At 37.5% G+C, this 27,506-nt stretch overlaps 1 protein-coding gene across 3 annotated transcripts in view; it reads right to left on the bottom strand.

Annotated features, from left to right (window-relative positions):
• KIFAP3 (kinesin associated protein 3) overlaps positions 1-27,506 on the bottom strand; it is a 267,451-nt gene that overhangs the window by 49,328 nt on the left and 190,617 nt on the right. For all 3 annotated transcript variants that reach the window (XM_049881269.1, XM_049881271.1, XM_049881270.1), the window contains exons 18-19: positions 8,146-8,335; positions 858-957 (exon numbers count right to left, since the gene is read on the bottom strand). In XM_049881269.1, the coding sequence (XP_049737226.1) occupies positions 858-957; positions 8,146-8,335 (290 nt within the window). The remainder of the gene's footprint in view (positions 1-857; positions 958-8,145; positions 8,336-27,506) is intronic.

The raw sequence follows: 27,506 nt of genomic DNA, 5'->3' as shown, positions 1-27,506 counted from the left end.
GTATTCACTGGACTAGCTAAGACAAAATTACAAGTCAGCCTGAATTAAAACGTTACACCTCGAGGAATAATATGAGGAGAAAATATTCTTTACACTTTCTGGCAGGACTTTAAAAATCTGACACCAGTAATGAAGCTATCTGCTGGAGGAGCTTTTTTGTGACTATAGAACAATGCTGGCATGTCAGATTTTTTTTTTTCCCTTAAAAAATTTACTTGAATGCTTTGTAGGGAAGAAAAGTCTTTAATCAAAGCACCAAGACTTTTTAAAGAGTTGTTTTTAGGTGCTGTCAAGTCAGTTCCGACTCACAGCGACTCCATTCATGTATTGTTACAGGTTAAAACTGCCCCACAGGATTTTCTCGGTTGTAATCTTTATGGATGTAGATTGCCAGGTCTTTCTCCTGTGGAGCGGCTGGGTGGGTTTGCTCTGCTGAGTGCTTAATTGTTGCACCACCAGGGCTCCTTTTTAAACAGTAATGTCTGAATAATTGTTAAAAATACATGTTGTATATTCTCATTTTCTATTATACTTTACTGATGTTGGATGGTCCTCAGGAAACAATCTGTTCATTAATTTGGCAAATGTTTTTTCTGCTGTAATAGACAGCCTGATGAAAAACATGGTGAAGCATATTTTTTCAGATTTGTGATCTTCTCCTTTACATGGAATACGTGATTTCATAAATTAATTTAAAATCAATACACCTGTTCTTGAAAAGATTGAAGATTTTTCTCCTTCTTAATGAAAAAGATAAAGAAATGAAGAATAAAGAGAACTCCACCTTTTCAAAAACAAGGGAAATTAAGTTTTCCTCCCAACACCGCACATTAGCTTCTTCTTGGAACACAGTTTACCTGCTGGGAAATGAGTGCTGCCCCGCTGCATCTCCATTCTGAATGTGAAAATCACTGAAGAAGTCTGGACTGATGGCTCCTTCTGAGGCAATTAATCCATCTAGGAAGAAGGAAAATTTTAAACAGTGAAACAAATTTGTAAGGAATAGAAGGAAACCACCCTAGCAAGTAATATAATAAAAAATAACTTGGATATTTAATTTAGAAAGAAAAATGTTAGTGTGCCATGATATTCTCCCTGGAGTCTGAAGAGCTAAGACCACACGTACGTCAGTGTTTTACTGCACATCAGCTCAGCACAACAATTCAACAAACATTCGCTGGTTGTCTACTATGTCCCAGGTACTGTGCTAGGTACAGAGGTGAGTAAGACGGTTTCTGCCTTCAAGGAGCTTACCCTCTTGTGGAGAAACAAGACGCAAAGACAAGGGGGAGAGGTGAGCTAGCAAGAACAGAAAGAATGGTCCCGGCTAAGGAAGTAGTAACAGTAAAGGCAAAGAGGTATGAAGTAGTAAGCTTTTGGTAAAGAACAAAACTAGTCTGTCCTACATTTTATACCTAGAGATCTTCATTTGTACAGCATGATTAGAGAATTAGCTTTTTCAAACAAGTAATTTCTAAATAAGCAACTAAATAAGTGCCAAACCTTAAAACCACGCACAAACTTAGGTTAGAAATCTTTGTAAAAATATTTTACACTCCTTTATTTATTTATTTATCTATTTATTTATTTATTTTTAGGAGCCCCGGTGGCACAGTGGTTAAGAGCTACAGCTGCTAACCAAAATGTCAGCAGTTTGAATCCACCAGCTGCTCCTTGGAAACTCTATGGGGCAGCTCTACTCTGTCCTACAAGGTCACTATGAGTCGGAATCAACTCGATGGCAACAGATCAGTTTTTCAGTTAGGAGTCCTGGAGTCACAATGGTTAAGCACTCAGCCGCTAACCGAAAGGTTGGCAATTGGAACTCACCCAAGGGCTCGGCAGGAGAAAAGACCTGGTGATCTGCTCTTGTAAATACTATAGCCTAAGGAAACCCTAGAGGCAGTTCTGCTCTGGCAGATAGGATCGCTGTATGTGGAATCCGCTCCCCTGCACACAACAACCACAATGTTCTTAGGACGTATACTAAACATAATTTAAATATTTATTGGATGACTGATCTTCATTATAAATACCAACTGCCATATAATCATGCCCTAGGGTTATTAGACACATTACCTATGTCAAATGGTATTACTACTATGCTTTTTGAGTCCTTTTTCTTTGCTTATAAAGTGTTTCTTTTCCTAAATATAAACCTTGATATCATTTATTGCTGATTTTTGCGTGTGATACAAAGAGCTCGATTTGGCCTTTCTCTCTGCTTCCTGAAGTGGAGCTCTTGGAACTCCCCGGCAATGGAGCTTTTTCTTCTAAAACAGCATCATTTAAACATGTGCAAATGAGTGGGGGCCACAAAAACCACACCTGGCCAGTTAGCCTCAGGAAGGGAGGGGGCATGGTTTAGTCAATCATGCACATTTAATGATTCAGTCAATCATGACTATGCCATAAAGCCAAAAACAAAAAAAAGGCCTGGACACAGACGCTCTCGGGGCTTCCTGGATTGGGGAACGAATCTGCTCTGGAGGGGGCGGTGCATCCCTGGGGACAATGGAAACCTAGCATCGGGGGCCCCCCAAACTCCACCCTGTGTGTCTCTTCTTTTGTATCCTTTCTGGCTATAATGAATAGGTAATTTTAAGTACAGGTACCTTTCTGAGAATTCTGTGAGATGTTCCAATGAATTATAGAACCCACAGGGGCAGAGGGAGCCAGCAGGTCAGAAGTTAGGGGGCTGGGAACCCTCAAACCTATGGCTGGTATCCTGAGGGGGTAAGAAGACGACTCCGGGTTTGGGGCCAGCTTGTGTGAAGTGCAGAGGGTTTTGTGGGTCCCTGTCCTTGTGGTTGGGTGGCAGGGGATGAGAGAGTGCCTGGAGTGGCTGGCAACTAAAATAGAGAAGTGGGGAGGTGAGGACTGGATCCATTTCCAGGTAGGAACTAGATTCATGCTGGTCTTTACTAGGAAGTTAGCAATAAAGGTGGGATTTGGCCACCTTGCCTTTAGTTTACTGCAGGGTAATACTAGTTTCTCTTTTGCTCCCATCTAAGTATCCAGATAACCAGTTTTTGATAGAACTATGTCTAAAAAAAAAAAAAAAGTAAGGATAAAAAGGATCTAAAGAAAAAATCTAAGTGATGGTTTCAGAGGGCTATCCTATACATAAAGCAAATACATTTTAGTATATGGCTTTTGTAATAACTATTTGGACAGCGTTGAGGCCTTTTAAATTCCCTTTTCTGAAAGTGTGCTGGATTGTTGAATTACCTCAAGGTAAATGCTGGCTAGGTCACATGCTCCACCCACATTGTTTACAAACCTGGCACACAGTGGGCAGCTTGTTCAGTCACCAAATGACCATTCTGTACCTACCCTGTGCATACTAGTATTATGCTAGGTCCCGAGGGAAATATAAAGAATGGCAAGATGTAATCTTATCTCAAGAATTTTAAGTGAAAGATGATAGGACCCCTAAGATAAATTAAATAATAGAATTCATTAATAAACGATGCAGCAGTGGAAGCAGTAAAAGCTAGAGAGGGATTACTGTGCTCTGCAAATGTTAGAGCCTCTGAAGTTGGGACAGGGGAGGGGATGCAGAGGTGTAGCCTGATTTGAGTCTTGAAAGACAGGCGAGATTCAATCATGAATCTGACTGAGGAGCAAGGGTATTGAAGCTTGAGTGAGTGGTAAAACTAAGTCATAGCATTGACAAATGAAAAAGTGAGGCGATTTGCATTTCCCTAAAACTGCCTGCATTTGTTACATGTAAATACTGTCACATATCATATGTTAATGACTTGTATTATTTAATTGTTGAATGGTTAAAGAACACCATAGAGGAGGTATTTATTATTTCTTTATTAAATTTAGAAATACTTGAGCGATATCTTCAGTGTCCGCTAGAAGTGTCATTATTGTGTAGTCCAGTTTTTATGTCCTCTAAAAATTAAAGATTCTATAAATCAAAAGATCAACTAAACACAGGAGAGCTACAGAAGATGAAATTATGGGAACTGCCAAAACACCACAGATTGAGGATTAAGAGGCTTTGAAAACAAAATCAATTTTATTTGGATCCAAAATTTTGTGAATGTGTGGCTAAAATTAACAAGGTTAAGACCACAAAAATCAACAAGTTCTATTAAATTAAAACCAAATAACTGGGGATGAGGATTTAAGAAACCTGCCAGTTTTAGAGAAACAAACAAAAACCCACTGCCGTCAAAGCTAAGTAAAATGGCAAAATAAAACGTACACCACTTTGGAAATAAACGCAAAGGTATTCAACCTGCCAGGAGAAAGATTTTAACACTCAGAAATATTTCAGATATAAATACAATCAAATAAAAAGATAGCTGAGTTATGTTAAAAAAAAGTCTTATTACATGAAACATGACCTCCTGACGTGAACCAGATTAGGAAGAAATAAAGTGGAAAGCTGTGATCAAATTCTCAATGTTGTTTCAATTTGGAACCCCCGCTGTCTTCAAAGGGAACAATGAGCAGCGAAAGGATATATGGTATACAGGGGACTACAAACTGGGAGCTCATCAAATAGAAATCAGACTAAAACTTCTTGAGTTTAAAGATACAGCCAGAAATTTTATAAACCCAGAATACAACTAATTTAATAATATGATAAAAGTATAAATTATATTTTGAAGTTCATTTTTAATCATCCCAGGGTACTGCAGCTTCTAGAGTACAGCTCTAAACCCCCCAAAAAAGAGAAAATACCAAATCCGTTGCCAAACAGGATAGAGCAGAACTGCCCCATAGGGTTTCCAAGGAGCGGCTGGTGGATTTGAATTGCCGACCTTTTGGTTAGCAGCTGAGCTCTTAACTACTGCACTACAGTACCTTTGAATGGCCTGACAAGAGTCAGGCAGCCCTGATGTTAGGAGCAGTCTTTCTCCACTAAAATGAGGTATAAGTCTTCCACGGAAGTCTCTTCTCAAGTGCTCCAGCTTCTTCGGAAATATTCATTTGTTCCTCAGTATTTTGCATCCAAGATCAATTTTTTTATAGGAACATTAAAAAAAGAAAAATCATACATTCTAGATTGCAGAGCCCAGATAAATTCTGGAGTATCCTTCTCAAGCTCCTACTCTAAGCAACAAGGAACCAAACAATTTCATGAGACATGCAAACAGGCCAGAGGAGAAACAGAAGACAGAGATGATATACACCAGAGCACCTGTGAGCTGCAAAACATTATACACATTTAGGTCATTAAATTATATGAAATGTTTAGACCACAGGTATGTAACACAGCTTTCTGACACTCTCCAAGTAACAGTGATAAAGATATTTAGGAACAAAATGGGCTATATACTGAAACAGGAATGAAATCAGAGCAAATTTAATTATAATTATAGGTAATTTATCAATTTTCTGATTTCTGAAAATCAGTTAAAAACTGGTTTATAAATACCGTTAATAAAAGTCAAAAATACAAAAACAGTATTTTCTGATACACCGTTACTGAAGTACACTTTATTTCTTAAAGTCAGAACAAAATATCATGTTGGGCTCTTTGGTGAACTAGCTCAAAGTGAAATTGTGAGCATGTGGGAGAAAACAGGTGTCAATAATGTAGAAAATGAGGAAAAGAAATGACTAAAATGATAAATTTTAACTTATTTGACTATACCCGATCAATGATCCTGAGACAGAAATTATTTTTAGCTTCAAATTCCAGGACTGTATTCACAGATCAAGAATAAGATTAGCCACAATTGATGAAGAACAGTAAGAAAAGTAGAGTCATTTAGAAATAGCAATATAGCTTTATAAATTATGTTTCCTCTATGGGTAACGGGAGATTCCCCGGTGGTGCTAACCAAAAGGCTGGAGGTTTGGGTCCACCCAGAGGCGCCTTGCAAGAAAGGCCTGGTGATCTCCTTCCAAAAACTCAGCCACTGAAGACCCTGTGGAGCACAGCTCTACCCTGACACACAGGGGGCCGCCGGGGGTTGGAATCCACTCGATGGCAACCGGCTGCTGGTCATCAGCAAGAGTACCAAAACGAACAGCTTAATTTTCATAATAGAAAAATAAACTAATCAGTGACTACAATCACAACAATTTAAACTCTAAGAAACAAACTAATGTAACTAAAGAAGATGCTAGATTCTTATTTCATATGACAATACTAATAGCAATTAAAAAAAAAGGCAAGAGAAAAGCAGAAACATTCTGATGTTTTAATAGTTTGAAAATGATTCTAATGAGTAGGAAGTATCAAATGCTATTTTATTTTAAAGTTAAAGACCCAGGGAACAACGGGGTACTTAGTCTAACCACTGTGCTGAAAAGCTACTAACACTGCTTTTACCGGAAGTAGCCTACAGTTTCGTAAGGACACTTGAAGAAGATGACTCAAGGATTCAGACACGTATTCAGTATTACAAATTTATCTAACGTTTCTGAAGACTCAAACACACACACTAAAGAGGCTGATGTTATCTGGATGCCACAGAATATACAGGAGATGTTACAGAGATTCATTTAGTAGATGAAATGAATCATTCTTCATGGAAAATGAACTTGGTAAAATAATTCATAAACTAAAAAAATTATGGAAACTAGATCCTTAAACTCATACTATGTAATTTCCACTGTCAAATGTCTATTGCATCATTAGGCTAGAGGTATAAAAAATAAACAAAACATGAAAATATCTGATCACCCAGCCAAATGCTTACTGTTATTGTTTTTCCATCTGATACAGATGTTTCTAAATTTTGGCATATGAAAACATAAAATTTTTCCACAAAAGCATTTTAGTTATATATTTTAATTATAATGTCTCACAGAAAAATATTTATGGTTTTCATTTTAAGAGGTTCATTTTATCAGAATTGATTTTGGAAATGTGGTATAACTTTTCAGAAATCTCTTCTAAAATTCTAACTGTAGTAAAACAACGAAGTTGAACACTGAGGTGGTTAATCGTCCACGTGGTTATGGCACTAATGAATGGCTCACACCGGAAGGCAGCTATCAATCTTCAAAGCAGGAAAATTGATTCTAACAATATTCTGCTTCCTATTAACCACAGAATTCACATCGGATACACTGTACATCCTTTTACCTCAAAAATATCTGAATATGTAAGGAGCAGCTGCTTGCCGTTACTGTACTAAAACACTCTGTTTGGTTGAAATTAATGATCTATGCCATCTGGTCTGAAACACAAAGCAGTATTTCATAACTACTAGAAAGCTCAGTTAGGAAGAAATCTATTTAATTTTAAAAATACGGCAACAATTTTCCATGATTCAAGTACCTATATCAGATATAAACATATATTTCCTACTAGCTTAAAAATAATAGTGTTTATGGGCAATATCTGTACAATCCACAATTATGAAAACACATTAATGAATACATAGTAGGAAAAAAGCATAAGGTAAGCACTAATAATATATGATAATTACTTTAACGCTTTCTATTTCAAAACTGCTATAGATTTTAATTAGAAATTCTTTCCTTCCTTTCCTCAATTAAACGACTTCAATAAAGTAATGATAATATTGGCAACAGTGCAATGCATTAAAAGTCAGAATATGCAAAAATTTGCCAATCTTTGTGCCAAACCCATCCCTGGAAAAAGGCAGTATGACAGAGTAAATAACATTATACAGGTAAAAATTAACTTTTATGTTGAAAACCCTGCTGAGTTTAGAAAGAAAAAACTGGCGCTATAAAGTATCTAAATCTTTCTAACAGTCATGAGATAAAGTTTAGTAGCAAAATCATGATAAAACTAAACTGTTAAGATTAAATATATTGGAAAACAAATTAATAAGTTATAAACTTAATAAATGAAGAAGAGAAAAAAATAAATATAACATTTTCTAATAGAAGCCAAAATGTTGAAGATGTCGGTTTAAGTTTTATTATCTGGAAAGTAATAAACTTCTAAGAGCAATTCATTTTCCCAGCTATTCCCTTTTTTATGGAGATCATATCAAAGACTAAATTGGAAAAAAATAATGGTGAGTTAATAGGTTTGCTTGGTATGTATAGGTGTTACATCTGAAATCATTACTAGAAGACCATTAATTTACTACAAGAAGCTCTTAGAAAACTTAGAAATGAGCAAGGTTGGCAGACCAAAATCCCTATTTATAGCACACAAATTCATTGTTTTTGCTTTGGTTATCATCTTACCTGAGTTGTAGAAAAGGTCAGGTCTTTCAAGAATATCTCCTTCATGTATGTATGGCTCAATTCGATCATCCCCATATAAGTACTGCTCGCTTTCATCCATCTGACGACTCTCCACCATCTCCAGCCACTGAGAGTTATGCCAGCGAAACTTTTCACTCTGAATTTTCTTAGCCCATTCCTCATCATATTCCTATTGAAAACAAATAGTGAACTGTTATATAAGCTTTACGAAAGAACTTCCTTGTCACTTGGCTAGCAATACTTTGATCTCATGAGAACTTTGGCGACCTTCCTTTGGGTCAGGGGAACACTAAAATATCATTGAGGATTACCGTATACGATAATCTATAAAAAGTATTTAACAACCTGCGATATGCAGATGACAGTAAAGAGGACTTGAAGCACTGATTGATGAAGATCAAAGACTACAGCTTTCAGTATGGATTACACCTCAACATAAAGAAAGCAAAGATCCTCACAACTGGACCAACAAGCAACACTGTGATAAACAGAGAAAAGACTGAAGTTGTCAAGGATTTCATTTTACTTGGCTCCACAATCAACACCCATGGAAACAGCAGTCAGGAAATCAAAAGATGCTTTCCTTTGGGCAAGTCTGCCACAAAAGACCTCTTTAAAGTGTTAAAAAGCAAAGATGTCACTTTAAGGACTAAGGTGTGCCTGACCCAAGCCACTTTCAACCGCCTCATACGCATGTGAAAGCTGACAATAAATAAGGAAGACCACGCAAGAATTGATGCCTTTGAATTATGGTGTTGGCAAAGAATGTTGAATATACCATGGACTGTCAAAAGAACAAACAAATCTGTCTTGGAAGGACAACCAGAATGCTTCTCAGAAGTGAGGATGGAGAGACTGTGTCTGACATACTTTGGACATGTTGCCATGAAGGACCAACCCCTGGAGAAGGATACCGTGCTTGGTAGAGGGTCAGCAAAAAAAAGGAAGACCCTCAATAAGATGGACTGACACAATGGCTGCAAAAATGGGCTCAAGCACAACAATGACTGTGAGGATGGCACAGGACCAGGCAGAGTTTTGTTCTGTTGTACACAGGGTCACTATGAGCCTGAACCAACTCGACGGTACCCAACAACAATGACATTCTTTATAAATCTCTGTCCTGGTTACCAATCACTGATGATAATGGCAAACACTGGAAAAAGTTAAAATTTCACAAATGCTTTATTTAAATATTGCCAAAATTTATGTAAAACCCAAACCCACTGCCATCGAGTTGATTCCAACTCATAGCGGAATTTTGTATAAATTTTGCAAAAATTTATATAAACATTTTTGTAAGTAATCAGACTTCTAAAGAGTTCTTAGGGCTATAATTATTTGTGGCACTAATGACAGGTGGTTATCATTAAAATTACATCTTTTGCTGTATCTTTTTGTTAACAGTGTTCAGTAGAAAAAAAAATATTAAAGTATTTCTCTTAGCTACTTAAATGGATTATACTGAAAACAAATAGTAGAACTGCGTTTATTTTGTTCTAACCACAAAATAATGATGTTATCTTATTTAGGTGCAATTATTTTTTTTTAATGCTTACATTCTGCTTGGACCATAAAGTCCTGAGGATAAAGAATGTGGCTTATTCATTGATGTATCCCTAACACCTGCCACAGAGGAAGTTCTTGGTGATTGTTTTTTGAATGACAAATAGGCAAATTACTATAAGCTGCAGCTGAACCTATCTCCCTAAATATCCCATAGGTTGTGGCTATTTCCGACTGCTGTATTCACTTATGGGAGTCCTGGTGTCGCAGCGCTTAAGAGCTATGGCTGCTAACTAAAAAGCTGGCAGTTCAAACCCACCAGCTGCTCCTTGGAAACCCTATGGGGCAGTTCTGTTCTGTCCTATAGGGTCGCAGTGAGTATTCACTTAACAATTAATGGACAGTGGAAACAACAACAAAGATGGAAAAAGAAATGGTTTCAGATATTTGTCATTTGTTTTTATCCCCAGGGTTCTTTAAATTCCTCTTTCATATCCACCCAGAGATGCCTCTGAAGAAAAAGGCCTGTTGATCTACTTCTGAAAAACTAGCCACTGAAAACGCTACAGAGCACAGTTCTAACCTGACACACATGGGGTTGCCGTAAGTCGGCATCCGCCCGAGGGCCCGGGGCTGCCGTAAGTCGGCATCCGCCCGAGGGCCCGGGGCTGCCGTAAGTCGGCATCCGCCCGAGGGCCCGGGGCTGCCGTAAGTCGGCATCGACTCGAGGGCACCTAGTTAACAAGTCGGAGGGGGACTGGGCAACAGCACTGAGCTTCAGTGGACAAGATGATCACGATATTAAGAGGTGAATCAAATACGTATTTTAGTCAAATGCCGAGCACTTTTAGTCAAAGCTGAGAATCAATTAAAAAGAATCACATAATGAATCTTTGGTATGCAATAAAAATATAAAATTTTGTAATATAATTATTATAATTTTGTTGTTAAAAATCTACTTGCTAAATTTTAAAAAGTTCTACATTATCAATAAATGTCTTAGAGTGTCATCTATCAGACTGTGGACTCTATGCCGTTTGCGAAAATAGACAGATGCTCCTTTCAATTTAGGCTGGTAGAGGCAGAAAATATGTTTTGTCTATGGTACCGCTAATGGCAATTCTGCCACCAAATTATTAAGCTTGCCTTCTTTTCTAACAGTTATCTATTAATATTCCTATTAATTGCCAATTTATTTCCTAATATTATTTAAAACTAAGCACTATCATAAGCATTATTATCACATTAGAAATAATAAAAATTTATGATTCAACTGACAGAATTTCAATATTCAAACCACTGAAGGAAATTGTTTACTCCAAGTTATATCTACAATGTTATCTTTCAAATTGACTATTTATACATAAACAGTAAGTTCAAATGACACACCCTGTGAACAATATTTATGTGGGTAAAGTGGTTAGATATGATGGTATTTTATGCAATCCTTCAATCATTAATCACACATAACATGTTATGATAAAATGAGATAATACCCATAAAGCATTTAGAAAACCCACACTGAGAACACTTAATAAATGGTTGCCTTTACTGTTAATTAACTGAAGTAATAGCTCTGTGAGTTAGGTACCATAATTATCACCATTTTAAAAATGAGAAAATGAGGTCCACAAAACCAAAGTAACTTGATCCAAGGTACACAGCTGGCTGTGGCTATTCCAACTGCAAACTCTGAACACGCAGTGTGGAAAAAGCAGTTCAACAGAGGATAAGCGGACATTGTCAGGGTCACCAAAGATGGATTCTTCAGTGGATCAGAATATAGTAAGTGACCTCCGAGGTCAACTCTCAGCTCTAAAATTCCGTGAATGGGTTGAATTGTTGATCAAGCAGTGATATGGAAGTATCTTTTGGTCCAGTAAGTGTAACATTCTATTCTCAATTTTCTTCTCTCTGACTTGGCCACACTTGGGAGAGTGCTGGGGAAGGGGGGTGTTGAAACAATAACAAGCATAAAGATGTCATTAGAAGCAGGTTTGTTGGCTACAGATTTTGCAGGTTCACTTTGGGTTTCCAAAATTCAATAAAATACTGAGTGGCGCCTATTCATGTAATATAGCCACTGTGATTAACTTCAAAGAAATTTAGCCTAAATACTAAAAATAATCCTGACTTCTTTAAATTAATATGGTTTCACAACTACACTTTTTGGTACCATATACGGCACACTATAGGTGCTCAATTAAAAGTAACTGTATAAAGATGTCATTCCTATATAAGAAGAGGCCAGATAATGTAAAAGGAACTGATCACATAAACTTATAGTAAAAGGATGGACTTATTATCCATTGAGATAAAAACTTAATGCATAAACAAATAGCAAAGTACTATTTTGGGCAAGAAATTCTCCATATCAACTGCCTTTTTTTTTTTTACTAAAATAAACTAGTTGTCACCATCACCAAAACTGTCAGAAGAATATGCCTGATAATACAAGAAATCCTATAAAATCTACATTAAATACTGGAACTAATTTGAGTGTTTTTGTTCCTCTGAAAAAAAATAGTAGCATGTTTTACATGATAAGAGGCGTAAAACTAGTGTTTCGCTTTGGTAGAAAAACTGAAAATCTCATTATCTGAATGAAGAGGTATTCAAAAAAGATGACAGAAAAACATATGGTCTGCTTGTTCTATAATCTGTGTTAAGTATATAGATTCCTAATGGAAGAAGAGGAGTTAAAATTCAGTCAAGTGCCCAAAGCATGTAAAATATGGGGTTTGCTATTCCTCTAAGAGTAAACTTTGCCACTTACTAGTAACTGTGAAATGTTACACAGCTAGGTTAAAAAAAAAAGATATCCATAAAATGTATTTAGCCCAGTTAAGTAATGCTCTGCACAAAGAAAAAATTCCTCCTTACTCAAGGAGTTATCATCTTACTGCCTCTTGTAAGATTTTATTATCCTAACGGAAACCCTGGTGGCATAGTGGTTAAGTGCTACAGCTGCTAACCAAAGGGTCGGCAGTTCCAATCCGCCAGGCGCTCCTTAGAAACTCTATAGGGCAGTTTTACTCTGTCCTATAGGGTCGCTATGAGTCAGAATTGACTCGATCGTGCTGGGTTTGGTTTTTTTTTTTTTTTTGGTAACGTAACAATAACAAAAATAATCTAATAAATGAAGAAATGTGTAATAAAGAAGCTGTTATCTTCACAAATTATAGCTCTTCCAACTTCAGCCTTATCACCATATGAGCTCACAGCAATGCCCTTACTAATAACCTACACATACAGGCCTGAATTTTTTCCAAGACACAATCCACTCCATTTGACGTTAGTCCAAATACACAAACCAAAAATATCCATGAGCATCCACGGCCAATTCAGGACAGATCAACTTTGACTTGTTAGTGTTTTGGGAAAGCTGGTTTCCCAAGGTAGTGAGGTAGCACAGACTCTAGCACCAAATATACGAATACCCTGAGCCTAATTTGAATTCTTTAAAATTTTTACCCTCCTTTTATCATTTCATATCTGAATCTACCCATAGAAACAGTGCACCCTTAACGTCAGAAGCCCATAAAGTATAGTAGCAATGATACAGACTATACTGTTATTTTCTTTTTAAAAAATAATTGTATTCTGATTTTTACGTATTTTTGGACTATAAAACAATAGCTTTAATATATATGACTAACACAACGATTAACATGTGGCTATTTTTTACAGGATTACAATGAAAACACTAAAGTTGTTTTCTCAGTGCTTTGGCAAAAAACAAAACAGCTTATCCCTTACGAAACTGAGACTATATATATATATATATATATATATATATTATTCTACACCAAACTGCATAATCATTTAGGATACAGAAAATTGGGCTTTGAAAAATATCCAACAATGATAACTGAATCCTACTACAATTAATCCACTACAATGACAAGCAAAATTTTCACAAGAGGTGGCCTTTCGATTTACTAAGTATATGTGGCTTTGTTATACAGGTAATCCCCAACTTATGATGGAATTCCATTCCGACAACTTTGTCATAAGTCATTTCTGACATGTCAAATACCACTTTTTTTTTTTCAGTTTTCATTATTACTGCCTTTTATTATCAGTATACTTATGAACCCCCACGTGTCTGGCAGTTTGTCGTACTGTGGGGGCTTGTGTGTTGCTGTGATGCTGGAAGCTATGCCATCGGTATTCAGATACCAGCAGGGTCACCCAAAGAGGACAGGTTTCAGCTGAGCTTCCAGACTAAGACAGACTAGGAAGAAGGATCCGGCAGTTTACTTCTGAAAAGCATGAGCCAGTGAAAACCTTATGAATAGCAGCAGAACATTGTCTGATATAGTGCTGGAAGATGAGGCCCCCAGGTTGGAAGGCACTCAGAAGATGACTGGGGAAGAGCTGCCGCCTTAAAATAGAGTTGACCTTAATGAGGTGGACGGAGTAAAGCTTTCTGGACCTTCATTTGCTGACGTGGCAGGACACAAAATGAGAAGAAGCAGCTGCAAACATCCATTAATAATCTAGGAAAATTGGGAATTGTCAGAAATGAAATGGAACACATAAACATCGACATCCTGGGCATTAGTGAGCTGAAATGGACTGGTATTGGACATTTTGACTTGTACAATCATATGTCTACTATGCTGGGAATGACACCTTGAAGAGGAATGGTGTTGCATTCATCGTCAAAAAGAACATTTCAAGATCTATCCTGAAGTACAATGCTGTCAGTGATAGGATAATATCCATACGCCTACAAGGAAGACCAGTTAATATGACTGTTATTCAAATTTACGCACCAACCACTAGGGCCAAAGATGAAGAAAGAGAAGATTTTTATCAGCTGTTGCAGTCTGAAATTGATCGAACATGCAATCAAGATGCATTGATAATTACTGGTGATTGGAATGCAAAAGTTGGAAATAAAGAAGAAGGGTCAGTAGTTGGAAAATACGCCCTTGGTGATAGAAACAATGCTGGAGATCGAATGATAGAATTTTGCAAGACCAACGACTTCTTCATTGCAGATACCTTCCTTCACCAACATAAACGGTGACTATACACATGGACCTCGCCAGATGGAACACACAGAAATCAAATTGACTACATCTGTGGAAAGAGACAATGGAAAAGCTCCATATCATCAGTCAGAACAAGGCCAGGGGCCGACTGTGGAATAGACCATCAATTGCTCCTATGCAATTTCAAGCTGAAACTGAAGAAAATCTGAGCAAGCCCACGAGAACCAAAAATGACTTTGAGTATGTCCCACCTGAATTTAGAAACCACCTCAAGAATAGATTTGATGCATTGAACACTGGTGACCGAAGACCAGACGAGTTGTGGAATGACATCAAGGACATCATCCATGAAGAAAGCAAAAGGTCACTGTAAAAACAGAAAAGGAAAAGACCAAGATGGATGTCAGAGGAAACTCTAAAACTTGCTCTCGAACGTCGAGCAGCTAAAGCAAAAGGAAGACTTGATGAAGTAAAAGAACTGAACACAGGATTTCAAAGGGCGGCTCGAGAAGACAAAGTATTATAATGACGTGCAAAGAGCTGGAGATGGAAAACCAAAAGGGAAGAACATGCTCAACATTTCTCAAGCTGACAAAACTGAAGAGAAGATTCAAGCCTTGAGTTGCAATAGTGAAGGATTCTATGGGGAAAATATTAAATGATGCAGGAACCATCAAAAGAAGATGGAAGGAATACACAGAGTCATTATACCAGAAAGAATTAGTCCATTTTCAACCATTTCAAGAGGTGGCATATGATCAGGAACTGATGGTACTGAAGGAAGAAGACCAAGCTGCTCTGAAGGCATTGGTGAAAAACAAGGCTCCAGGAATTGATGGAATATCAACTGAGATGTTTCAGCAAACAGATGCAGTGCTGGAGGTGCTCACTCGTCTATGCCAAGAAATATGGAAGACAGCTTCCTGGCCAACTGACTGGAAGAGATCCATATTTACGCCTATTCCCAAGAAAGGTGATCTAACTGAATGTGGAAACTATAGAACAATATCATTAATATCACACGCAAGCAAAATTTTGCTGAAGATCATTCAAAAACTGCTGCAGCAGTATATTGACAGGGAACTGCCAGAAATTCAGGCCAGTTTCAGAAGAGGGTGTGGAACCAGAGATATCATTGCTGATGTCCGATGGGTCCTGGCTTAAAGCAGAGAATACCAGAGGAAGTTTACCTGTGTTGCATTGACTATGCAAAGGCATTCAACTGTGTGGATCATAACAAATTATGGATAACACTGCAAAGAATGGGAATTCCAGAACACTTAACTGTGCTCATGAGGAACCTGTACATAGATCAAGAGACAGTTGTTCGGACAGAACAAGGGGATACTGATTGGTTTAAAGTCAGGAAAGGTGTGCGTCAGGGTTATATCCTTTCGCCATACCTATTCAATCTGTATGCTGAGCAAATAATCCGAGAAGCTGGACTACATGAAGAAGAACAGGGCATCAGGATTGGAGGAAGACTCATTAACAACCTGAGTTATGCAGATGACACAACCTTGCTTGCTGAAAGTGAAGAGGACTTGAAGCACTTACTAAGGAAGATCAAGGACCACAGGCGTCAGTATGGATTGCACCTCAACATAAAACAAAAATCCTCACAACTGGACCAATGAACAACGTCATGATAAACGGAGAAAAGATTGAAGTTGTCAAGGATTTCATTTTACTCTGATCTACAATCAACAGCCATGGAAGCAACAGTCAAGAAATCAAAAGACACATCGCATTGGGTAAATCTGCTGCAAAGGACCTTTTTAAAGTGTTGAAGAGCAAAGATAGCACCTTGAAGACTAAAGTGCGCCTGACCCAAGCCATGGTATTTTCAATCGCATCATATGCATGTGAAAGCTGGAAAATGAATAAGGAAGACCAAAGAAAAGTTGATGCCTTTGAATTGTGGTGTTGGCGAAGAATATTGAATATACCATGGACTGCCAAAAGAATGAACAAATCTGTCTTAGAAGGAGTACAACCAGAATGCTCCTTAGAAGCAAGGATGGCGAGACTGCGTCTTACATACTTCGGACATGTTGTCAGGAGTGGTCAGTTCCTGGAGAAGGACATCATGCTTGGCAGAGTACAGGGTCAGCGGAAAAGAGGAAGGCCCTCATCAAGGTGGATTGACAAGTGGCTGCAACAACGAGCTCAAGCATAACAAAGATTGTAAGGATGGCTCAGGACCAGGCAGTGTTTTGTTCTGTTGTGTGTAGGGTCGCTACGAGTCAGAACCGACTCGACGGCACCTAACAACAACAACATACTTATAAATCTGATCTTTATTTGTCTTTGGGGGTTAGAAACATAAACATCTGAGAATGATAACATGAGCTAATTATATGCTGCAACACGGTATGTAACACATATTACTAATGGTAAGATATAAAAAAAAAAGACGGTAATAAGTGCGAAATCTCGTAACTTGGGTATGTTTTAAGTTGGGGATCATAGCAAGATGATGGCAAAAACCTTGACCAAATAGTGCCAAGGCCTTAAAATTTTTTTTCAATGTCTCAAACAGTTGTAAGGTGACTTTTTAAAAATACTAGAGTTTTATGATTGTAAAAGTAATATACTCATTGTTGAAATCTGAAAATTGTAGAAAAATTACCCGTAATATCTTTACCTAGATAGAACTACTACAATAAATACTGGTACATATCTTTCCAGTTATTTTTTAAACACTTTACCGAGATATAAACCACATACCATACATTTCATGCTTTTAGAGCCCACAATTCATCGGAAGTTAGTGTACTCACTGACATGCGCAACCATCACCACAGTCAACTTTAGAATACTTTATCACCTCAAGAACCCCATATCCTGTAGCTATCACTTCCCCATCCCCTCCTGTCCGCCCTCCCCCAGCCCTATGAAACCACTAATTTGCTTTTTCTATAGACATGCCTATTCTGGAGTTTCATATGGACGGACTCATATAGTATGTGGTCTCTTGTGACTGGCTTCTTTCACTTAGCATAATGTTTTCAAGGCTTATCCATGTTGCAGCACGTGTCGGTACTTCGCTCCTATTTATGGCTAAGCAATATTCCATTGCATGGATATACCACATTTTCTTTATTCATTTGTCAGTTGATGGACATTTCAGTTGTTTCTACTGTTTGGTTATTATGAATAATGCTATAAACATTCACGTACAAGTTTCTGTGTGAATATGTATTTTCATTTCTCCTCTGTATATACCTAAGAGTGGAAATGCTGGGTCACACAGTCACTTTATGTTTAATCATTTGAGGAACTGACAGGCTGTTTTTCAAACTGGCTGCACCATTCTTTTACATATGGCTATCCATATGTTCCAGCATCCTTCTAGTTTTAATGATTTTCCTAATTCCAGTATAAATGGCTAACTTGGAAAATGTTTTAAAATATGTATTTTTTAAATTTAGAGACAAAGTATGAAATATTATTAACCTATAAAGGTTTTATCAGTCTGTGATAACAGCCTCAGGTATCTGAGTATTTACCAAACACTGCAGCTTGCAATGAAACTTGCTATGAAAAACATAATTTTCATTTCTCCTTTTTCTTAGTAGCAAACACTAGTCATAAAAAAATGAGATGGTATCATTTTATTATATAATGCTGACCATTCATCTTTATGTTTCTGAAAATGTTTACTAGATTTTTTGGCGGCGGGGGGGACACCTGGACTGGATTTATTTAATTTTACTATGGTGAACACTATTTTTTCAGTTTTCATTATTACTGCCTTTTATTATCAGTATACTTATAGATCCGATCTTTATTTGTCTTTGGGGGTCAGAAACATAAACATGTGCCATTGAACATCTCATTCAAAAATCTGTACACAAACTGTAACATTGACTGAATGCCTGCAATGTGTCAGCACATTCCTCCTTTCCCTTTACACCCTGAGTTCCCCAAGTCCATTTGTCCAGGTTGTCTGGCCCTTCCTGCCTTCTCGTCTTTGCTTTTGGGCATGTGTTGCCCATTGGGTCTCCTATACTTGATTGAACGAAGAAGCATGTTCCTCATGTGTGCTGCTGTGTGTTTTTATAGGCCTGTCCAATCTTTGGATGAAAGGTGGACTTGGGCAGTGGCTTCAGTTCTGAGTTAGCAGGATGTCTGGGAGTCATAGTTTCAGGGTTCCTCCAGTCTCTGTCAGACTACTAAATCTGGTCTTTTGTGAATGTAAACCTTGTTCTACATTTTTATCCTGCTCTGTCTGGAAACCCCTGTTGTGATCCCTGTCAGAGGGGTCACTGGTGGTAGCTGAGCACCATCTAGTTCTTCTGGGCTCAGGCTGGTGGAGGCTGTGGTTCATGTGGTCCATAAGATCTTTGGACTGATAATTCCTTTGTGCTTTTGGTTTTCTTCATTCTCCTTCGCTCCGACGTGATGGGAACAATAGATGTATTTTAGATCGCTGCTTTCAAGCTTTTAAGACCCCAGATGCTACTCACTGAAGTAGGATATAAAACATTTTCTTTATGAACTGCTATGCCAGTTGACCTAGATGTTCCCCGAGACCATGGTCCCCAGCTCTCAGCCCCAGTACTCGGCCCTCAAGGTGTCTGAATGTGTCTAGGAAGCTTCTGTGGATTCGCCTTTGTCAAGCTGTGCTGACTTCTCCTATATTGTGCGCTGTCTTTCCTTTCACCAAAGTTATGACTTGTCTACTCATCCCTCCCCAGCCTTCCCCTCCCTCTTAATCATCAAAGCTTGTTTTTTTCTTTGTGTAAACCCTGCATGGTTTTTTATGATAGTGGTCTCATACCGTATTCTGTCCTTTTGTGATTGACTTATTTCACTCAGCATAATGCCCTCCAGATTCATCCATGTTGTGAGAGGTTTTGTGGCTTCATCGTTGCTCTTTATTATTGCACAGTATTCCACTGTGTATGTGTACTACGGTTTATACATTCATCAGTTGAATAGAACTTATTTTGTTGCCATATTTTGCTACTGTGAATAATGGTGAAATGCACATGAGTGTGCATATGTCTACTCATGCGAAGGCTCTTATTTCTCTAGAATATATTCTTAGGAGTGGGATTGCTGGATTATATGGTATTTCCATTTCTAGCTTTTTAAGGAGGTGCCATACAGTTTTCCATAGTGGTTATACCATTTTACATTCCCGCCAACAGTGCAAAAGAATTCCAATCTTACCACAGTGACTCCCACACTTGCTATGTTCTTCTTCTTCTTCTTTTTTTTAAATTCATGCCAGTAGCGTTGGGGTGAGATGGTATCTCATTGCAGCTTCTCTAACAGGTAACAATTGGGAGCACTTCCTCACATGTTAGCTGTCTGAATGTTTTCTTTTGTGAAGTGTTTGTTTGCATCTTTTGCCCATTTTTTAAATTGGATTATTTGTCTTTCTGTTATTGAGGTGTTGAAGTATTCTATATATTTTAGAGATTAGACCTTTGTCAGATATATCATAGTCAAAAATTTTTTCCCAGTCTGCAGTTTCTTTTTATTCTTTTGGTGAACTCTTTTGATGACCATAAGTCTAATTTTTAGGAGCTCCCAGTTATCTAGTTTATCTTCCGGTGTTTATGCATTGTTAGTTATGGTTCGTATTGAATTTATGCCATCTTTTTATTTATTAATTTATGCCAACATCCCTAGCATTGTCCCTATTTTGTATTCTATGATCTTTATCGTTCTGGGTTTTATATTTAGGTCTTTGATCCACTTTATTTTTTGTGTGTGGTGTGAGGTATGGGTCCTGTTGCATTTTTCTGCAGATGGACATGCAGTTTTGCCAGCACCATTTGTTAAAAAGACTGCCTTTTCCCCATTTAATGGACTTCAGTCCTTTGTCAAAGATCAGCTGACCATAGGTAGATGGACTCACGTCTGGGTTCTCGATCCTTTTCCACTGGTCAGCGTGTCTGCCGTTGTACCAGTACCAGGCGGTTTGGACTACAGTGGCTGTATAGCAGGTTCTCAGGCCAGGTAGTGTGAGGTCTCCTACTTTGTTCTTTTTCTTTAATAATGCTTTGCTTATCGTTGCTTATCCAGGGCCTCTCTTCCTTTCCATATAAAGTTGATGATTCATTTTTCCATCTCATTAAAGAATGCTGTTGGTATTTGGTTTGGGATTGCATTATATCTGTAGATCACTTTGGGTAGAATTGACATTTTCACACTGTTGAGTCTTCCTGTCCATAAGCATGCTATGTTTTTCCATTTATGTAGGCCTCTTTTGGTTTCTTGCTAATAGCATTTTGTAGTTTTCTGTGTATAGGTCTTTTATGTCCCTAATTAGATTTATTCCTGTTTTATTTTTTTAGGGGCTATTATAAATGGTATTGTTTTCCTGATTTCCTTTTCAAAATTCTCATTGTTGTGTATAGAAATCCAACTGGTTTTTATATCTTGATCTTGTGTCCTGCTACTCTGCTGAATCTATCAGTTCCAGTAGTATTCTTATGGAATTTTTGTGGTTCCATAAGTATAGGGCCATATCATCTTCAAATAGGGATAGTTTTACCTTTTCCTTTCCAATTTGGATGCCCTTTATTTCTTTTTCTTGCCTTATTGCCCCAGCTATAATTGGACTTCCAGCACAATGTTAAATAGCAGTGGGTAATAAAGGGCATTCTTGTCTTATTCCCGTTCTCAGGGGGAATGCTTTCAGCCTCTTTGCTGAGAATGATGTTGGCTGCTGGTTTTGTATTATTGCCCTTTATTATGCTGAGGAATTTCCCTTTTATTCTTACTTTATTGAGAGGTTTTTTTCTTTTTTAATCAGGAATGGGTGTTGGACTTTATCAGATGCCTCTTCTATGCTGAGATGATCACATGATTCTTTTCTTTAGCTCTATTTATGTGATAGATTGTATTTACTAATTTTCTAATGTTGAACCATCTCTGCATACCTGGTTATGAATTCTGCTTGGTTATTGTGTATTATGTTTTTGATATGATGCTGAATTCTACTGGCTAAAATTTTGTAGAGAATTTTTCCATCTATACTCATGAAAGATACTGGTCTGTAATTTTCTTATTTTGTTGAGTCTTAGCCTGTTTGTCATATCAGGGTCATGCTGGCTTCATAGAATGAATTCGGGAGTATCCCTTCCTTTTCTATGCTCTGAGATAGTTTGAGTAGTACTGGCACGAGCTCCTCTCTGAATGTTTGGTTGAATTCTCCAGTGAAGCCGTCCAAGCCATGGCTTTTCTTTGTTGGGAGTTTTTAAATTACCTCTTCGATCTCTTTGCTTGTTATGGTTCTGTTCAGATTTTCTATCTCAGTTTGTGTTAGTTTAGGTAGGTAGAGTGTTTCTAGAAATTTGCCCATTTCTTCTAGGTTCTCAAATTTGTTGGAATACAATTTTTCATAGTATGCCGTTATGATCCTTTTTATTTTAGTTGGGTCTGTTGTAATGTCCCTCATCTCATTTCTTATGTGGGTTATTTGCTTCCTCTTCTGCTTTTCTTTTATCAGTTTGGACAACAGTTTGTGGATTTTGCTGATCTTTTCAAAGAACTTTTGGTCTTGTAGATTCTATTGTTTTCCATTTAATTTATTTCTGCTCTATATTATTTCCTTTCTTCTGGTGCCTTAGGTTTCTTTTGCTGTTCTCTATTTTTTTTGTGTTGTAGGGCTAATGTTTTGACTGTGGCCCATTCTTCTTTTTTGATGTGTGCTTTTTTGCTATCAATTGACCTCTGAGTACTGCCTTTGCTGTGTCCCAAAGGTTTTGGTATGATGTGTTTTCATCTTCACCTGATTCTAGGAATTTTTTTAATTCCCTCTTTGATGTCTTACCCACTTGTTTTTAAGCAAGGTATAAAGGGGAAATAGGGTTCGTGAAGCCAAAAATCGGTGCCCCCACATGGAATGGTAGCTCACTACAGTTTGCATTCTTATATAAGCCCCTACATGGAGCCACTATTGTCTATCACCACTATAAAACTCTGCCCTCCCACTGTAGGGTGCGGAGATCTGCTCTGGCCCTGCAGCCACCCAGGACTTACACTTGGTAAGTAAGTCTCCCTAATGAACTCTTTTGCCATCACACTGGAGTTGCTCACCTCTTCCTTTGGTCTCTTGGAGCACTTCATTTTCAGAGTTAAATTTCATGCCTGACAAGGTATTATTCAGTTTCCATGTAACTGATTATTTTTTTCAGCTTGATCTTCCTGTTACTGAATTTCTACTTTTATGGCATTGTGATCAGAAAGAATGCTTTGTATTATTTTGATGTTTTGGATTTTATTGCAGGTTGCTTTGTGGCCTCAAATGTGGTCTATTCTGGAGGACGTACCATGTGTGCTAGAAAACAATGTATACTTTGGTGTTGTTGGGTAAAGTGTTTAGGTGAAGTGGGTTGATTTTGGCCTTTAGATCTTCTGTTATCTTTGAGTTTCTTTCTAGATATATTCACCAGATTTCCTGACAATCAACTATTTTAGCTTATGGTTGTTGAAATTCTATTTAGCTTGTGTGGTAAATTAATAAAACAATGGGCTCAAGAGTTTTAGATTTCAGGAAACGCTCAAAAGCATATTTTTGGGACTGACATTAAAATGGAAATCAACTGCTCTCTACAATTTTTGTTTCATAAAACAAGATTTTAAGACTAAAACATGAGAAAGGCAGTCTCAAAATATATACTTTGCCAAGATAGAACATGTTGACAACCTTACATATTTTCTCTCTTTCTTTCTCTCATATCTTTTTTCCTCCCATTTTGCTGTAAACCAGTAAAAGCTTTATCCTATGCCAATGGATCAGCATTCTGGAATAACTACCTCAGCTATCTTTGATGTGCACTTTGGGAATCCTACATGGATATATTTAGTAGCCATAGCAAAGTCATAGTTTCTTTGTGTCACAGAGTCTGGATTTATAGATATTCATTATATGGCGCAGTATAGTATAAAGAACACTGGATTAGGAGTTAGAGGACCTGGGTCCTGGATCTAGCTCTGTTACTAATTGACGTATGTAACCTTCTGAAGGTATTTTAATCCCTTTTGGTCTCAGATTCTTTATTTGTAAGATAAAACAAATCTAAGATTTATTCAAGCTCTAACATTCTATAAATAAAAACCCATGATTAATACCATTAGTTCATAACACAGTTGAAGTAACTATCCCAAATAACTGAAAATACTGGCAATATAAGGAGTTTCTTTTAAAAACTTAAATACCATCTCTAATTGGATATGCAGTCTCAAGCATTTTAAAAATAAATTCAACATGTATGAATTGTTAAGGACTGAATTGTGTCCCACCAAAATATGTGCTGAAATCCTAACCTCTACACCTGTAGACGTAATCACATTAGGGGTTATGGTTTTCTTTGTTATGTTAATGAAGCCAGATCGATGTAGGGTATGCTTTAAATCTAATCACTCTTTCTAATCACACCTAAAAGATTAGGTACAGAGACAAGCAAGGACAAGTGGGGAAGATAGATGCCACAGAACCAAGGAACAGAAGCTAAAAGAGACAAAGATCTTTTTTCAGAGCTAAAGGAGAGAGTGAGTTCCTTACCCTAGAGCCTGTGGTCTGAATTCAGACTTCTAGCCTCCTTAATTGTGAGAAAATAAATTTCTGTTGGTTAAAACCACCTGCTTTTGGTGTTTCTGTTATAGCAGCACTAGCAAACTAAGATACCTATTAATATCAATTTTCTCCAAAATCTCTACTCCATCTAATACACTACCACCCCCATATCCAGGAGATAATTATGAGAGCTCAGGGATGTCATTAAAATCTATCCAGCTATTGTAGAAATATTCTAGGAATGTAGTTTTTTCTTCATTTTTGAAATACTTCTTTTTATCACGAGTACATCCTGGTATTCTTGTCTCAGACTTGAGTGTATCCCGTATTTAAAGGAAAATGTGCACTGTGTTTTTTTTCTTCTCAGCTCCTGACATTATGATCTTAAGCACTCAGTTTTCATAAATTCTAAAGCATCACATAAGACTTAAGGTTTGATTTTACATGGAATGTGCCATCCTTTTTGAAGTCCTACATCATTTTGTTTACTACTTAACTACCGAAACATTATGAAGCATTAACCAGCCTGTTATCAGAGCCTGTTCACTATCAGGAAAACTCTTTGTCACTGGCTTCCATCACACCTTGTATCTGATTAACACACTATAGGATAACATAGAGCTACACAGATCTGCTTTGTGTTCTAACATAACTGATGGAAAACAGATTTTCTTTTCTCCTTTAATGTGGCAGACCCGTAATTGAGACTGTAACATGGTTTATTTAATACAATTCTTCATACTAAATTAAAACAGGTCTAGAGTAATTTAGTTGCTCATTAAGGTTAAGGTTTTATTGTTGCTGTTAGGTGCCGTCAAGTTGGTTCCGACTCATAGCGACCCTATGTACAACAGAACGCAACACTGCCCAGTCCTGCGCCGCCCTCACAATCGCTGCTGTGTTTGAGCCCACTGCTGCAGCTACTAAAAGTTGCCTTTTATATCTCAGAAAATATTTCTCCCAATGATGTGTGTGTGTATACATAAACACACTTAATAGAGTTATTGACTTTTATGTACATATTACTTATTTCTCAGCAGAACTGTCCCAAATGTTGCCCGTTAGTCTTGACCGTGGCATTTTCGAACCAGATCTCAAAGTACAACTATCTCCTCAAACAAACTCTGCTTCAAGCACCTAGTGGGTTAACCTGTGCAATATCGTTTCAAACATCGTGACAAGTCAGACCACAAATAAAAGAATAACTAAATGAAATTTATTTAGAGAAGAAATTGTGATTTTTATCTCTCAAATAATCCTTGGGTTCTTTTAAACCCAACTGTTATGAATTAAAAATAAAGTAGCATGAATAAGAAACAGGCACATACCCCCCCCATCACAGCCTCTCATATGTATACTTATTAATGTGGAAATTCTAACAAACTAGAAAAACATCCTAAACTTCTGTCTTTTAGGTTTATGCAATATAAAAATGAACTCCAAAAGAGGGCTAACCAAACTATCTCATTAAACTCAATAGGATTTTATGGAATTGAGAAATAAAAATTGAACTTATAAAACTGACAAATGGCAATTTACTAATACTATAAAATAACCAAGAACCAGCTCCACTTTCCCTGGAAAGAGAAGATTTTAGAAGTTTCTGTCCACAACTCACTTGAAACCCCAGCTCTGTGCCCAGCCACCACTTGCAAGTCAATTAAAAGTGACTACACTCCACCCATTTCCTATCCATTCCTTGCTTTCAAAACTCTGAAATAACTGAAGTTCTAATTCTGACCCTAATCTTAACCTTATGAAAACTTCTCTGTAACTTTCCCTTTCAAGATATGATATTTTAAAAAGTGCTGTCCCTTGCTGGCAAAATTATTAATAAACCCAGCTTTTTTGTGTGACACAGGTTTTCCTGGTAATCTTTGTCAGAACCATAACAGAAATGATATGTGTTAGAGGCTATATCTAAATCAAATTGTTTATCTCATTTTGATAAAGCAGCCTTATTAAATACAATTTATTCTGTTCTGGAATGAAGACAGTAGGTTAAAACAGAGTTTTGGAAATAAATTATATGCTACCAGAGCTAGGTATTAAGCCAGGTTATTAAAACACAATCTGCCCATGATCAGAATTATAGTTAACAGATGAAGGGCTACCATTCAAAATCTCATTAACACAAACCTTACGTTAGTACAAAACCACACAATGGCTTGTGGCTGGCTAGAAAGATAACAGACCTCAGTTTTTAACCAGAGAACCCAGTTCTATCCCTTTTCCTATAAATACCCTGTAGGTACACTGTGCAAACAGGACAAAACATCTGTAAATAGGGTCATGTGATAGTACTACTTCCGGAAGGCCACTTCACAGGTCTAGATGACAGTGTCCTGGTATAAACATTTAGATAATAGGGACTTTGTGTTGTGGAGTTTTGAATTCCCCCAGTGACTGGCAACACGGCATGTGATTAATAAACATGTATTAAATGTCTAACAACCCAGAAATGTCAGGGGAGGAATTTTCATCCAGCAGTGGAGAAGTTTATGAGGTTCTCAAATTCTCCAAACAAAACTGAGGAAGTATTGAAGGATACAAAGATACAAACACAAATTGGATTTTTAGAGCTTTCTAGATCAGGTGTGTAGAGGGTTCCAGTCTTTCCTTCATGATTTCAAAGACTGGGAAGAGAAAAGACAATGGTCAACTGCCCTGTAATCCCCTTGGAAGACCAAGTAGCTAGGCTCTTCCCTCCGTGCCTCCTTGCTTTTCTTCGTGCCCACCCGTCTCCTGCCTCCCCACGGTATCAGTAAGGCCTAGTCACACAAGCCACGACTTGCTGATGAGGCCACAGAGACTGCATCGCCACGTCATGTGACCTCCCACCGTACACAGAGTACTACCCCCAACACCTGTTTCAGTTCATCAGTTGAGGGCCTGGGCTCAACTACCCTGAACAAATCATCACCACTGCAGCATTTCCGTAACTTTTGTGACGTTTACTTTACTGAAGAAGGCATATTTCCCTAAGGCTTCGAAAGCATCTAGTTTTTCTTAGTATTATTCCACACTACCTGTCTTGAATGGAAAAGAAGTTTGCTTTTGTAAAGACAAATTACTCTGAGCTACAAATGTTCCTGTTCTCTATATATTTTTTGAACTTTTTATTATCATAGAACACCATCATGCTAGTAATATGAAATAAAAATCTACAGATGGAAAGAGCCCTAAGAGATCATTCACTCCCATCCTAGGCAGGTTGCCAAAAATCTTAGAAAGTAGGTCATTACTGACTCTAACTGAAGGACAGAGATTTCAGAATCTCCCTTGACAGT

This window comes from Elephas maximus, chromosome 3 (genome assembly GCF_024166365.1).
Source record: "Elephas maximus indicus isolate mEleMax1 chromosome 3, mEleMax1 primary haplotype, whole genome shotgun sequence".
Taxonomy (NCBI): domain Eukaryota; kingdom Metazoa; phylum Chordata; class Mammalia; order Proboscidea; family Elephantidae; genus Elephas; species Elephas maximus.
The sequence above is the reverse complement of the archived record's forward strand: the minus strand, read 5'-3'. Positions and strand labels throughout refer to the sequence as shown.